The sequence below is a fragment of the Atractosteus spatula genome, chromosome 7 (genome assembly GCF_055471065.1).
Source record: "Atractosteus spatula isolate fAtrSpa1 chromosome 7, fAtrSpa1.hap1, whole genome shotgun sequence".
NCBI classification, from domain to species: Eukaryota; Metazoa; Chordata; class Actinopteri; order Semionotiformes; family Lepisosteidae; genus Atractosteus; species Atractosteus spatula.
Window position 1 is genome coordinate 22,935,093 of NC_142712.1, and position 12,877 is coordinate 22,947,969.

At 37.8% G+C, this 12,877-nt stretch overlaps 1 protein-coding gene across 1 annotated transcript in view; it reads right to left on the minus strand.

Annotated features, from left to right (window-relative positions):
- Nucleotides 1–12,877, minus strand: part of robo1 (roundabout, axon guidance receptor, homolog 1 (Drosophila)) — a 502,355-nt gene that overhangs the window by 11,552 nt on the left and 477,926 nt on the right. The window contains exons 20-24 of the mRNA XM_088921682.1: nucleotides 12,554–12,596; nucleotides 10,328–10,482; nucleotides 6,848–7,183; nucleotides 3,317–3,427; nucleotides 1,959–2,103 (exon numbers count right to left, since the gene is read on the minus strand). Of these exons, the coding sequence (XP_088777808.1) occupies nucleotides 1,959–2,103; nucleotides 3,317–3,427; nucleotides 6,848–7,183; nucleotides 10,328–10,482; nucleotides 12,554–12,596 (790 nt within the window). The remainder of the gene's footprint in view (nucleotides 1–1,958; nucleotides 2,104–3,316; nucleotides 3,428–6,847; nucleotides 7,184–10,327; nucleotides 10,483–12,553; nucleotides 12,597–12,877) is intronic.

The following is a 12,877-nucleotide window of genomic DNA, read 5'->3' on the forward strand; positions in this document are numbered from 1 at the left end:
ATGCCACCTATGAACCATGAGGCAAGGACAACTGATGCTTCCCTAGAGACCCAGTCCCAATCAAGAATTACAGAAAGGATCAACTGGCGAAGACGAGCAGCAGCAAAAAAATGGCAACAACTAGATGAAGATCTGAGTAGAATACAGGATGAAACTCTAGCCAGGACAGTTGAACTGAAAGTAGATACACTTACAGCAATAACTTCTAACTTGGCAAAGGAATGCTTTGGTACTGAAGTAAAGATATATCAGATAATATTATAGTATAAAAGCAAACAAATAGAAGGGAGAAAGAGACGTGACGTTTAAGAAGAGAGATCAAAATGTTAAAAAGCCAATATAAGAGAGCCAAGGCAGAGGAACGGCAGGGAATAGGAGAACTACAGTAACAACCAGCCTGAGGCAGCAGCTCTGCAGAATAAGAAGGTCTGAGAATGTTTGAAAGCAGAAGAGAGAAGGGGAGATAAAGAGAGCACAGCATATCACTGATCCATTCAGGTTTACAAACCAATTCTAGGGGAAGCCAGGTTATGGCAATTGGCATGTTCTAAAGAAGGAATTGAGGAATACATTGAAGAGACCTATGGGGACATCAAAGAAAGGAAATTTCAGGAAAGAACCCAAGGTCAATAGAGTAAAAGCACCAACTAATGAGCTAAACATCAGCGAACCATCTTGAAAATTAGTCCAAGAGATGGTGAAAATGGCGAGTTCAGGGTCTGCCCTAGGCCCTAATTGGATCCACTATAAGGTATATAAGAACTGCCCAATGCTTCTTCGAAGACTATGGAAAGTCTTCCAGGTGATATAAAATAAGATAAGATAAGACTTTATAAATCCTGAAGAGAAATTGAGGATACGCAAAAAGTGATGATCCCATCAACTTGGATGAGGGCTGAGGGCTGCTTTGTTTCTAAGGAGAAAAACTTAGATCCATTGGACAGCTTATAAGATCTTACTTTTTAGTGTGGAGGTGAAGATCTTAATAATAATAATAATTGCTTACACTTATATAGCGCTTTTCTGGACACTCCTCTCAAAGCGCTTTACAGGCAATGGGGACTTCCCTCCATCACCACCAATGTGCAGCATACACCTGGATGATGCGAAGGCAGCAATAGTGCGCCAGAACGCTCACCAGACATCAGCTATCAGTGGGGAGGAGAGCAGGGTAATGAAGCCAATTCATAAATAGGCATTATTAGGAGGCCATTATTGGTGAGGGTCAATGGGAATTTGGCCAGGACGCCGGGGTTACACCCCTACTGTTTTCGAGAGACACCCTGGGATTTTTAATGACCACAGAGAGTCAGGACCTTGGTTTTACATCTCATCCAAAGGACAGTGCCTGTTTACAGTATAGTGTCCCTGTCACTATACTGAGGCATTAGGACCCACATGGACCTCAGGGTGATTAGAGGAAGAGTATTATTACCAGCTAATACGGAGGAATCAAGTTATGGTTTAAAGCAGCACATTTTACGACAAGCTGGTAAGAGAAAGGAATTGTAACAGGTTGTACACATTTGTACTATGCACTTTAAAAATGGGTGCATAATAATATTGATAAATTGAAGAGTTTAATTTTGATTAGACAGTCCCACATGAACCTCTGTCCATTACAAAAACTAAACAACATACTTTAAACAGTAGTATGTATGAATGATGCCTGACAACCTTTTCAAGCCTACTCCATTGCTGCTCAATGAAGACAGGCAGCTAAAATTCTGACCATTTGCTCACTACAACATGTTCCTATGCTAATCTGCAAAACACAATTCTGAACATCCTGCACACTGCAGAATGTTTCAACAATCTTGCCATTCAAAATCATTATTCACAATAACTCAAATTATGAATTTGAAATTCCTGCTGAGAAAGCTTTAGATTTTCTGCCACACAGGTATTGGTACTATGGCCCCTTTGCTGTGTTAGCAAGCCAGGCTCAGACACCCCACCTCTCCCCCACGGCGATGGCATACTCCTCAGTGCTTCTGCAAGGCGGGGGGTTTGCAGGAGGAGGAGGGAGGAGGTCAGTCCAGTTCATCGTGCCCTGCTTAGCAAGTCTAGGTGTCCGGGCTCCCTTTTTGTGACCTTGGCTGCCTGCGAACACCGTAGATAGATTGCAAGGGACCATTAACAAAACGTACACGGAGACTAATTGATCGTAATTATCTGCAAACCAAAACCAAACTGGCAAAAAAAAACCAAATGGTATCATTTAAAATATGAGGGTTGATGTTGATAAAAAATTTCATAGAAGAGGGAAACAGGCACTAATGGATTCCGTGTAGTTATTTATGCAGTGAAAGCCATGTACACATTATCTCTCAACTGGTAATAAATGTCAGGGATGTCATCAAAAAAATACGACCATTTTTCAAAAGCTATATTATTTGTTAGTGAAAGAAGAAAAAAACAGAAGCCAATTAACTGCAATGAATTAGAATCCAAAACAATTGAGCTGTAGACTTTTAGTAAAATGGTTGCTGTTGTTTAATTGCTTAAACTTCACATACAATATAAAAACAGATAAGATCTATTAAAGTTGCACTGTAGCATGCCATCTGGATTGTATGCAATTTGTACTTGTCCAGCAACAAACACTTAAGCTGTGATGAAATTAACGCTTTCTGCAGTAAGATGAAGGTGATCTTAACAGTTTCCCAACAGCTGCATGCAGTGAAGAAGGAAATTAAACAAACCAGCACATATGCAACAAATGCACCACAAAAAATCCATCCCTTTAATTTTAATGTCTAGTCTAGATTTTACAAATCATTTAACAGGAGGAAATAATATCTAAATATCTGAAGGGTATACTTTACCATGTACAGTTTACCACTCAAATTCTTGCCACAAATTGGAGACAGAGTGCTTTATTCTTGTCTAAAATTTTTGAACATTAAAACATAAGAATAGCACATGCTAAAATCTGATTATTTTAGAAGGAAACAGAATTCTACATTAAACAGCAAGCTACATATATCTTACTTCAACTTATGAGACATTTATATAAATTATAAATACCAGTTCTGATTAATGCTTTATAATCTTTTACCCAAACTGAGCTAACATTTCACATTGTATATGTGTGGGAAACATGTTTTTAATGAAATATCTTGATGTGAAATCCACATGGCTTTTTGTCAAAGTCTGAGGTGCAGCTTTGAAGAACTGATGATTTGTCACAGTAACATCAAAAATCAGAACAAAACAAATAATTTTATTCCACTGTAAATAAAATTCCACTGAATCAAAACTGTCTTCCCCAGGTAAATATGCTCTGCTTTAATCATCACAGAGCTGTACTCACCAGATGTGCTGCTGCCTCTGTCCGAACTGTTATATGAGCCTGCAGTGCTCTGCTCGTGGGACTGGTTGTATGGAATTGTAGCTGGCATGGTGCTGTCGCCAACCCGGTAATCTGTGACCACATATAGTACAAATAAAATGTTTTAACACTACAAAGCTGATTACCTGAATACAGTAATCAATTGGTCTTGAACAGAGAAGACTACAAGGGTACCTGAATCAAGTATTCAAAATTCCCAAAGGCACTAATGGATTCATCACAAAGCACTTCTTTAAAATAAATAGCGAAACATGAATCGGAGGACACAAGCGAAAATTACTTGCAAGTGCACTTAAAACCAAGAACAGCAGTCACTTCTTTATAAACAGGGTTGTGGGAGTGTATAGCACAAGCTACACAGCTATGCTGTTAAAGTCAGTACCCTGGTTTCTTTCAAGAAATGGCTAGATGAGATCTTTTAATCAATTAACAACCAAATGCACTAGATGGGCCAAATGGGACTGCTTTCCTTTGGAAACTTCCTTAAACAAGCTGTTACTTTCACATAATTTGAAAGGATATGCTCAATGGAAATTCTTTGTCCATCATTTTTATACTAATATCTGATATTATTATATAAGACAGATACTGGATATTGTATAGTTAGGAATGATTGTGAACTATTTTGAATAAAAGGCTTGAAAAACTTTCTTTTTGAACATTAACAACAAGCAATAATTTTGTTTGCATTCAATCAAAATTATACGTGCCAAATGCAAAACAAATTAACAAATGCCAGCAGTCTCCCTTTGGAAATGCATTAAAAAAGTGATCCAACTAGTTCATGGTTGAATTTTGCAATGCCCTGATACTATATACAGTGCAAATTCCAAAGCTTTGAGTGTAGTGAAGGATTTAATTTTGTGCTGTTTAAACAACACATCTGGCTATTGAACTGTATACATGAATCTGTCACTAAACCGTCTCAAAAAGTGAGCACTTATGCTTTCAATAATGGCTGTAACAGTATCAGAAAAAAAGGAAACAAAAAACTTTCTGAAGCAGACAGCCTCCATGTGTAGTTCATGTGCATGAAATCAGAAAAAAAATGTATTTCATGTCTTTTTTGTCCTTGTTTTAGAATTATATCAATCTGGGATTAAAATCTCTAGCTCTATTCAGACATCATCAACAAGGATCTGAATGCTATCAGACAGCACTCCCCCACAAATATGTTCTGAGAGGAACTGAATGAACTGATTATGTAGACCATATGGTTATTCCCTTTATGAATAACTGAATAACCTCCATAAGGCTCAGTTTTATTACTCTGTTACCAGAACATTATTATTTAATGTTTGCTACGATGCAGAGAATATTTGTGTCTTGAAGCAGTTTTAAATGTGCCTAAGTAGTAAATGTATGCTACTGAAAAAATAATTTGGTATGCATAACACACCACAAATTCACAATTATTTCAGAATTACATTGAATCAAATGGCTTCTGTGTCTCATGATGCATTGTAACTGTGTAAAAGAGGACATACTCCTAAACCTCTCAAATAATGTATTTCACTTCACCCTGCATACCTGAAAGCAAAACAAAGAGGAATATCCTTCTCTAACAGTCTTCTTCAGGTGTGTGAAAGACAAGGGAGTCAGTAGAGATTATATAACACAGGAGAACAAAAGCCGGGTGTATAGAGGAGGTGGGAGCAGGGGAGAGGCAGAGTGGGCACTCAGGTGGTACGAAGTCGAGAGAGTTGAAGACAGGTGTGAAGTCGAAAACTGCAAATGAAGGGAGAGGAATAGAAAGAAACGAGTCTGTCGTTGAGAGAAGGGGAAGGTGTGAACCTAGTTTCAGGATAATTTTGGTTTCGGATGTCTTTGTGCAATAGGAGTTAAGAAACACTTCTTTGAGAATGCAGACAGAGAGATCAGTGTGATCATGGCCATTAGAGGAGAAATAAGAAACTATGCTTGGAGAAATGGAGAAGGGAGGAAGGGGAAAGGCTTGGAGAAATCTTTTATCCTAACAGCCCAAACATGTTCTCTGAAGCAGTCTCTGAGTCTCCTTCCTGGTTTCCCCAATGTAGATAGCTGGGCATTTTCTGCAAGAGATGCAGTAAATAAGGTTGCTGGAGGTACAAGATGTCATCTGAGTGATCCAGAATTGTCCGGGGAGCCTTGAACGAACATGGTGTTAGATATGTATTTGCAGGGGAAGGTGCCTGGTGTGGATGATTTCTGAGGATGGTCAAGGTGGTTGGCGATAAGAGATAATGAAAAGAGGGTTTCCATTTTACAGAATGATCCCTCCATCGGTACCCTCTTTTCTGATCTCATATCGTCAACCACCTAATCTGCATAACCTTCTTGTTCACAGCTCCCTTGACCACCTTCAGCAATCAATCACACCAGGCACCTTCCCCTGCTACAGAACTTACTGCATCACCTGCAAATACATATCTAACACCATGCTCATTCAAGACCCCCCAGGACAATTCCAGATCACTCAGATGACATCTTGTACCTCCAGCAACCTTATTTACTGCATCTCTTGCAGAAAATGCCCAGCTATGTACATTGGAAATTGGAAAGAGACTTGGAAACCGCTTCAGAGATTATGTTAGGGCTGTTAGGATAAAAGATTTCTCAAAGCCTAAAGTTTCTCATTTCACCTCTAACAGCCATGATCACATCGATCTCTCCATCTGCATTCTCAAAGAAGGCCTTCTTAACTTCTGTTGCAGAAAGACATCTGAAACCAAAATTATCTTGAAACTAGGTTCACACCTTCCTCTTTCTCTCAACGACAGACTCGTTTCCTTCTAATCCTCTCTATTCATTTGCAGGTTTCGACTTCACACCTGTCTCCAACTCTTTTGACTTTGCACCACCTGAGTGCCCACACTGCCTCCACCCTGTTCCCGCCTCCTCTACACTTCCGGCTTTTGTTCTCCTGTGTTATATAATCTATGCTGACTCCCTTGTCTTTCTCACAACCGCAGAAGGCTCTTTTCAGCATGGAATAAACCTTTACTTGTTCCTTTGCAGCCTACAGAAGCTGACACAGCTACCTACTTGAACTACTTCTCTCACAGTCTTCTAACATACCAAATTCACAGCTTAAACACATCATTGACCACTGTGCATCATTCTAGCTGAAACTTGAAAGCCATAGATAATGTATTTACTATCTACTTAGGTGATACCTAAGTATAACTACTACAATGAATACTACTAATTATCATTATCATCATCAAATGTTGCTGCAATTATACACTTTAAATCTCTACCTTAAAAGGTGCACTTAAATAACAGTAGTAGCTATAATTTTTCACCTTGAGTTCTATGGACCGAGTTCTATGAATTAAGAGTAGCACAAGGCACTAAGAAGTGCTCCAGGGATACTGCTGAGTTCAGGGAGTAAGGAGAGCTCTATGGATTGAGTTCTATGGGCTAAGAGGAACTTCATGGGCTGTGTTCTCTAGATGTGAGAATATGATACTAAGTGATTGAAGGTGCTCCTCCCAAACATCCTATACTCACCCTTGTTCAGCTTATTCTGCTCCATGATGTTGTACTGAAGCTGAGCTGCCTCCTGCTTCTGTTGGATAGAGGGTTTCCAGTGCTTCTCGTTCACATCCACAGTACCACTGTTGATGTTGTTTCCAATGTTGGACTGGATGAGCTGGGTTGTGGCATAAGGTGTGGGCTGCCCTGTGGGGTTGACAAAGCGGCCATCCTTCAGGTTGGGGCTGTTGAAGGTCTTCATTTCGTTGATCTTGTTGCTCAGGTCCACATCACCGTAGACGCCTGACTCTGGCACCATCAGATTGGTCTGTTTATTTTCCAGCTGATTGTTGTAATTGGCAATGCAGTCAGCTGAGCCATGTAAAACAATGTACAATTCAAAGGCTGCTTTTTGCACATTTATTTTAAATCTGCAGATGATTTACTGAGGTTGTAATTGATTTATTTTTCATTGTATAACTAGAACATTCATTATAGGATATATAAATGCTATTTGAAATACAACATAATACAGTATGTCTTGACATAGTTCTAAGATTTTACTTAATTTATATTTAATCCCTCTAAGATTTCTCTGTTTCTTTGAGTCAATAATAAGAATGGCTGTTGATGTTCTTCAGGAACAGATTTTAAAAGCAAACAAAAGGCTTTTCATATTCAGTGGAGTGTTTCAAATGGAGAGCCCATTTTTCTTTTTGTAATAGTATTTTTTTATATTCACAAACTTGGGTGTATGCTTGTTGCAGACAAGGTAGGCAGCTTTTATGTTCTTTGTTTCTTTCATCATCATGCTGTTAATGCAAACAGAGTAAGCCTTTTACTTAAAGTATATTCAGGCTGTGAGTACCTTTGTTACTGTATGATAAATGAAAAAAGAAAGAAAACAGCACTTGAAAGCCAGTTATTTAAATACAGTGAACCAAGAATGTGCTCTAAATGCTTTCACATTGTAAAAATGCCCTTTCATATAACAATGCTCAACAAATATGCCTGAAGAGTTAAAAAATATTGCTATGACAGAGACAAAGATGAAAGTAATTATAACACTTACATACAGGAGAGAGTGAAATTATCGTCACAACTTGTATTTTTAATGAATCAAACAAATATTCTACAAATATTGAGTCACTTTCTGAAAATAAACCATTGGTTTTTACAAATATAAAAAAACAAACCAATTGTGCTACAGCAATATGTGTATCTCAAAGCCTGCTATAACTTCAGTTTAGATTACAAGAGAATCTAAAGGTATTTTAGGAAACCTGAGCTTTAGCAGAGGTGTCATCAAGTTTGCATTCTTCCTATACAACACCAAAACTTCAGACTGGGGTGCCATAGGAAAAAGCAGATCTTCCTTTAAACACTGCCCATTTCAGTTTCCACTAAATGGTGTGTTTGTCACCAATTAAATGAAACCAAAACATTTTGTCTCATTTTTCTCTCATTCTCTCTTCTAAACTACCAACATACAGTATATATGAATTAATCTATCATAGGCCCCAGGCACAACAGCAAAACATGTCATATGACCTGATTCTGTCTGGAAATGATTTATTTTAAGAAAGAACATTTTTGAATTTTTGAAGATATTGTTTTTAATATTTTTTTTGGGAAAGAACTGTATGTTAGCATCACATATACAGTTGTGGCACATGGCTTATATCCAGATATGCCAATAAATTCAGAGTCCTCTTTCAGTTCCAGCTCAGCTGAAAAGCAGATGGAACTTGAAAGATGTTACTTAGTTGAGGAATGTTAGCTTAAAATAAAGGAGTAAAATCTTTATTGTGGTATATTTATGTGATTCATCTGCAGCTACTGAGAACCACCTCCTCTCCAGTTCTGTAATTTCCAAAATCTATGTGTGGCTTTATTTGTGATAATGAATTTGGTTTCCAAGCTGGTAGAACCAGAACTTACTGTTGAAAGTTCCTAGTTCTCCCTGAGGTTGGTCTTTTTGTGGTTGCGCTTTTCTCCAGTCTAACAAACTGACCTCAGGGCATGCTTACTTGAGGAGGAGAGCCAGTATGGGTCCACAAAAGCCAATGTATAAGCCCTCAGAAGCTGCAAACACATGACTAGTTGAACTACAGCTTGCCTTAAAAGTAGGGCACAGGATACATATGCTTGTCTTAATTTTAAGTCCATGACTGTAACCCATGTTATAGCTCTCACATACTGAACCAACTGAAATAAGAGAACCGGAGCCAATTATCTCATCCTCTGCTGTATCAAAACCAAAACATTCACTCCAGAAACTAACCCACATTTAACACATGGGATGGACATTACACTCTCATCCCACCATGCAGCTGAAAAGGGTGGGGGAGGGAGGAGATTATATTAGCTTTGCACTTCAAGTCTCACTGTTTCCTCAGACTTGCATTTCCACATTATCTGTGGATTGTTTAAAGTTCCAACCATTTTCTTTTTTGGGAACATTCCAAGCTCTGCAGGAGACCACAGGGCTTAAGTGAGATGTCAATATGCCCCAGTCTTCGAAAGGATACAGGATTGTTATTAATAACGGGGTTCTTTGCAGGAGCACTTAACTGCTTGTGTGAATTTCACCTCCTCACTTCCAGTTCCCTTTGTCTGCCCTATTACTGCTAACTGCATTAAAAGGCCATGTATCTGTCCTTCCTCCTTCAGAGGCCAGCAGGTACTGCTCCGCCACACTATCGAGTCTGACCTCCAATGCAAGGCCACATTTCTTAAATAACTGAGCACTTAAGGAAAATTACATCAAGGACTACAAACAGTAAGGAAGTCAGCTAAGTAATTTGATTAGCAGGAAAGTAAAACCAATAAGTTATTCAAGCTTTTTAAAAAGCCCTGGGTTTCACCTCCAACAAATCACAAGTCTTTGCTCCCCATCTCTGCTTGGTTTCAATGAACCCAGTGAAAGGAAGGATCTGCCTAGTCCATGTTCCTTGGAAAATACACTTGGGTCTTTTGAAATTTTGAATACAGTATATGATTTTATTGCCAATGGCAAACATTAAAAAACAATGTACTGTTTTAGAAAAACAAATTACTTAAGTAATTATCAATTTGAAGGAGACATTTCCCATGGTCCCTCTAGTGAATATTTTCAACTTTTAGTATCTTCCATGGCATTTTACAAGAAACATGGGAAAAGGAAAGGGTCTTAAATCTGTGTAATTCTACAGCTCCCTCTATTACCAGAATTGTGCTCATTTAATAAGAATTGCCTGTTTTTTAATTTATTTTGCATATTGGACATGTTGGATTTTGATTGGACTGGCTCTAATTCAGCCACCTCCTCTACACAGGGACATTTCAATACAGGTTTTTTATTAAGAAACATTCAAAACATTGTCTGAGTGCTGGGGTCCTGCCTGGGGTCACTGCTGTCATTCCTGTAGCTTGAATGGACATTCCCCTGACCTGGGTCCTCTGTCTTGAATTCCATTTGTCAGGAGGCACTGTAGCCCCAATGTGTTGTGCACATATATATGTATTGAGCCTTACCTGGTCGGCTGTAGGTGGTGAGGTTGCTGTCACTATTCCCATTTCCAGCGGTGCAGCAGCTAATACTGCAGTCAGTGTGGTTTGAGCAAGTATTAGGCCAAGTGTCTGCTAGCCATGGCTGAGCTGCTGGCTCTCCTATATTCAGCAGGCCAGGTCTAGTATAAAGAGAACACTCAGCATGAACACAGCCTTGAATACTTTTTTGAAAAATGCCACAATGTTAATGGAGAATCTGTGCTACAATAGAAATTCTTGAGTACTAAGGCAGTAACAACAGAGTCAAAATCATCGAATATCAAAAACATCTCAGCACCTACAAATTCCATAAAATTATGTAAGCTGTAATTACAGCAATAAAACACACATACAACACAAGCTGTAGCCCTTTTATTTATGTCAATGAGGTAATCTGTATGATCAGTCTGATTTATTAAACATGCCAGGTTCCCTTAAAACTCTCTAGTAGAGCTCAGTTTTCTGTTTGTACTTCATTGCTCTCTGTACGTACATAATTCATTTTTCAATGCATGGACCTAGAGAGCAACTTGGCTAAACAGATTTTATGTGATATTATTACATATTAGTAACAATATTTTACAGTATGATACAGGATTAAAAATTCTATAAGTTATATGTTATAAGTTGCTGCTCATTTTTAAAATATTAGAAAATGGAAGCAAGTTATGTCACATTAGTGAACTCAAAACTCAGGTTCAATTGAACGACAGGTAACAAAGATAACACTCAGGTAACACTTATGTGGTGGAAGGTAGTATTGAAAAAGATGTTAGAGAAACTGCAGGCAGGTTAAGCAAATGAAAAAATGGATTATCTTAACTAATGACTTAACTAATAGTTTCATAGTAATTAATTTTTTTGATATAACCAGTGGTGAAATATTTTAAGAAACACATATGCTTCTTAAACTTGTAACTCTGCATACAACTACTGTAGCTAAGAATGTATATTGTGCCCCCATATCAGTACTGCACAATGAGAGTGCCTTTGTCACTGATTTTTTTCTTATCTTTATATTTGATAATGAAAAGGTCTGAGAACTGATAAGTAAATATGTGAGTCATTTACTAGACCTCCTCAGATATTAAACTTTAAAACCTCATTCAGAATAGAATCCTCTCAGTTAAAGCCTTCATATTTTGCTGGCTGTAATAATTCTGCTTCCCTCAGCACTTATGACACAAATTTTGCTGATGAACATGTCTTTTCATTTACCACATCCAGTAAGCAGCTGTATATCTTTGTCTTCATAAATGCCAAAATGAGATCATTTTAAATTGAACAGGCATCAGCTAATCTAGGGGGCATTTCTTCTTAATCTTTTGTTTTTCAAAGTCAAAGCACTCCCTCTGGTGTCTGTAAATGAAGTGCGCATAAGCCCTCAACCATTTTTTCACTGCATTGCACTTTTATCTACTCTTGTTAATGTTTACTGTGGTTTTGGAATCTCCTTTTTTAAATTTACCAAATGCTTCTGAAACAGAATACAGGGATGATCACAGATTCTTTGTAAATACACAAATATGGTGGACTGCAGAAAATGCATTGATCAGTTGTTTATTGTGTTATATCCCTGTGTTTAAATGATTTCTCATTGAAAAAAAAGAGAAATGTTTTTTGATAGTGTTCAAAAGCACAACTTCCCGATAAACTACTTTTGTGGTTAATTTGGAATTTGAAAAATTACAAATAATGCAACCATTAATTTCCTCAAAGTTCAGCACAGAATCACTGAGTTTGACAAAAATCTTTCCAAAAGGCACCTAATCCTCCAAACTTTGGGAGGATTAAAGTATTCATGCAAGTAGCAAATAGACCTGGAAAGAATTAAAGACCAGATAAACAAGCCTTTCTAAAACAAGGTTGCTCTTTGCAAATAGCACTGAAGAATCAAACTTAAAAATCTACCCATTGTTAAAGAAAAACAGACAATCATGCTGTTTTGCTGATGAAGAGCACCGAAGTGTTGTGATATCTGGGAAACAGCAATACTTGTGCACAAATACTATGCAGGCATAGTGATTCTAGAAATGCTTTACCACAGTAGTGATTTCAGCCCAAAATCTGCTTTATGTAATGAGGAAAAATTAATTACCATCTTCCAGTAAAACTAAAAGATGTCACAGTTCTACTGGCTTTTGTGTAAACCTCCACTAGGATAATAAGTCACACAAAATATCATTTTTAAAGTATTAAAGGTATCCTTACCTTCCTCCACTGCTCACAGCTTCTCCTCCTCTCTGATAGGTCACTAAAAGGTATTTCATAAAAGCAGAAGGGTAAAATATCAGCTTTTTAGCTGTCAATGGAAGAACACACATTGAATGCCACAGGGACAGACATTCAAGCTTTAAGCTTTGTGCTTCATTTACAGTATAGTTAAATATACACATATCGTAACTCACATTTGCACATCACACATTGTCTCATCACACAGACCTGGGCAAACTAATCATCACATGCAAATACATACTGTGCACATACTGTAGACCATATGAGTGCATAGACATGCATTATATGGTCTCATGTTCA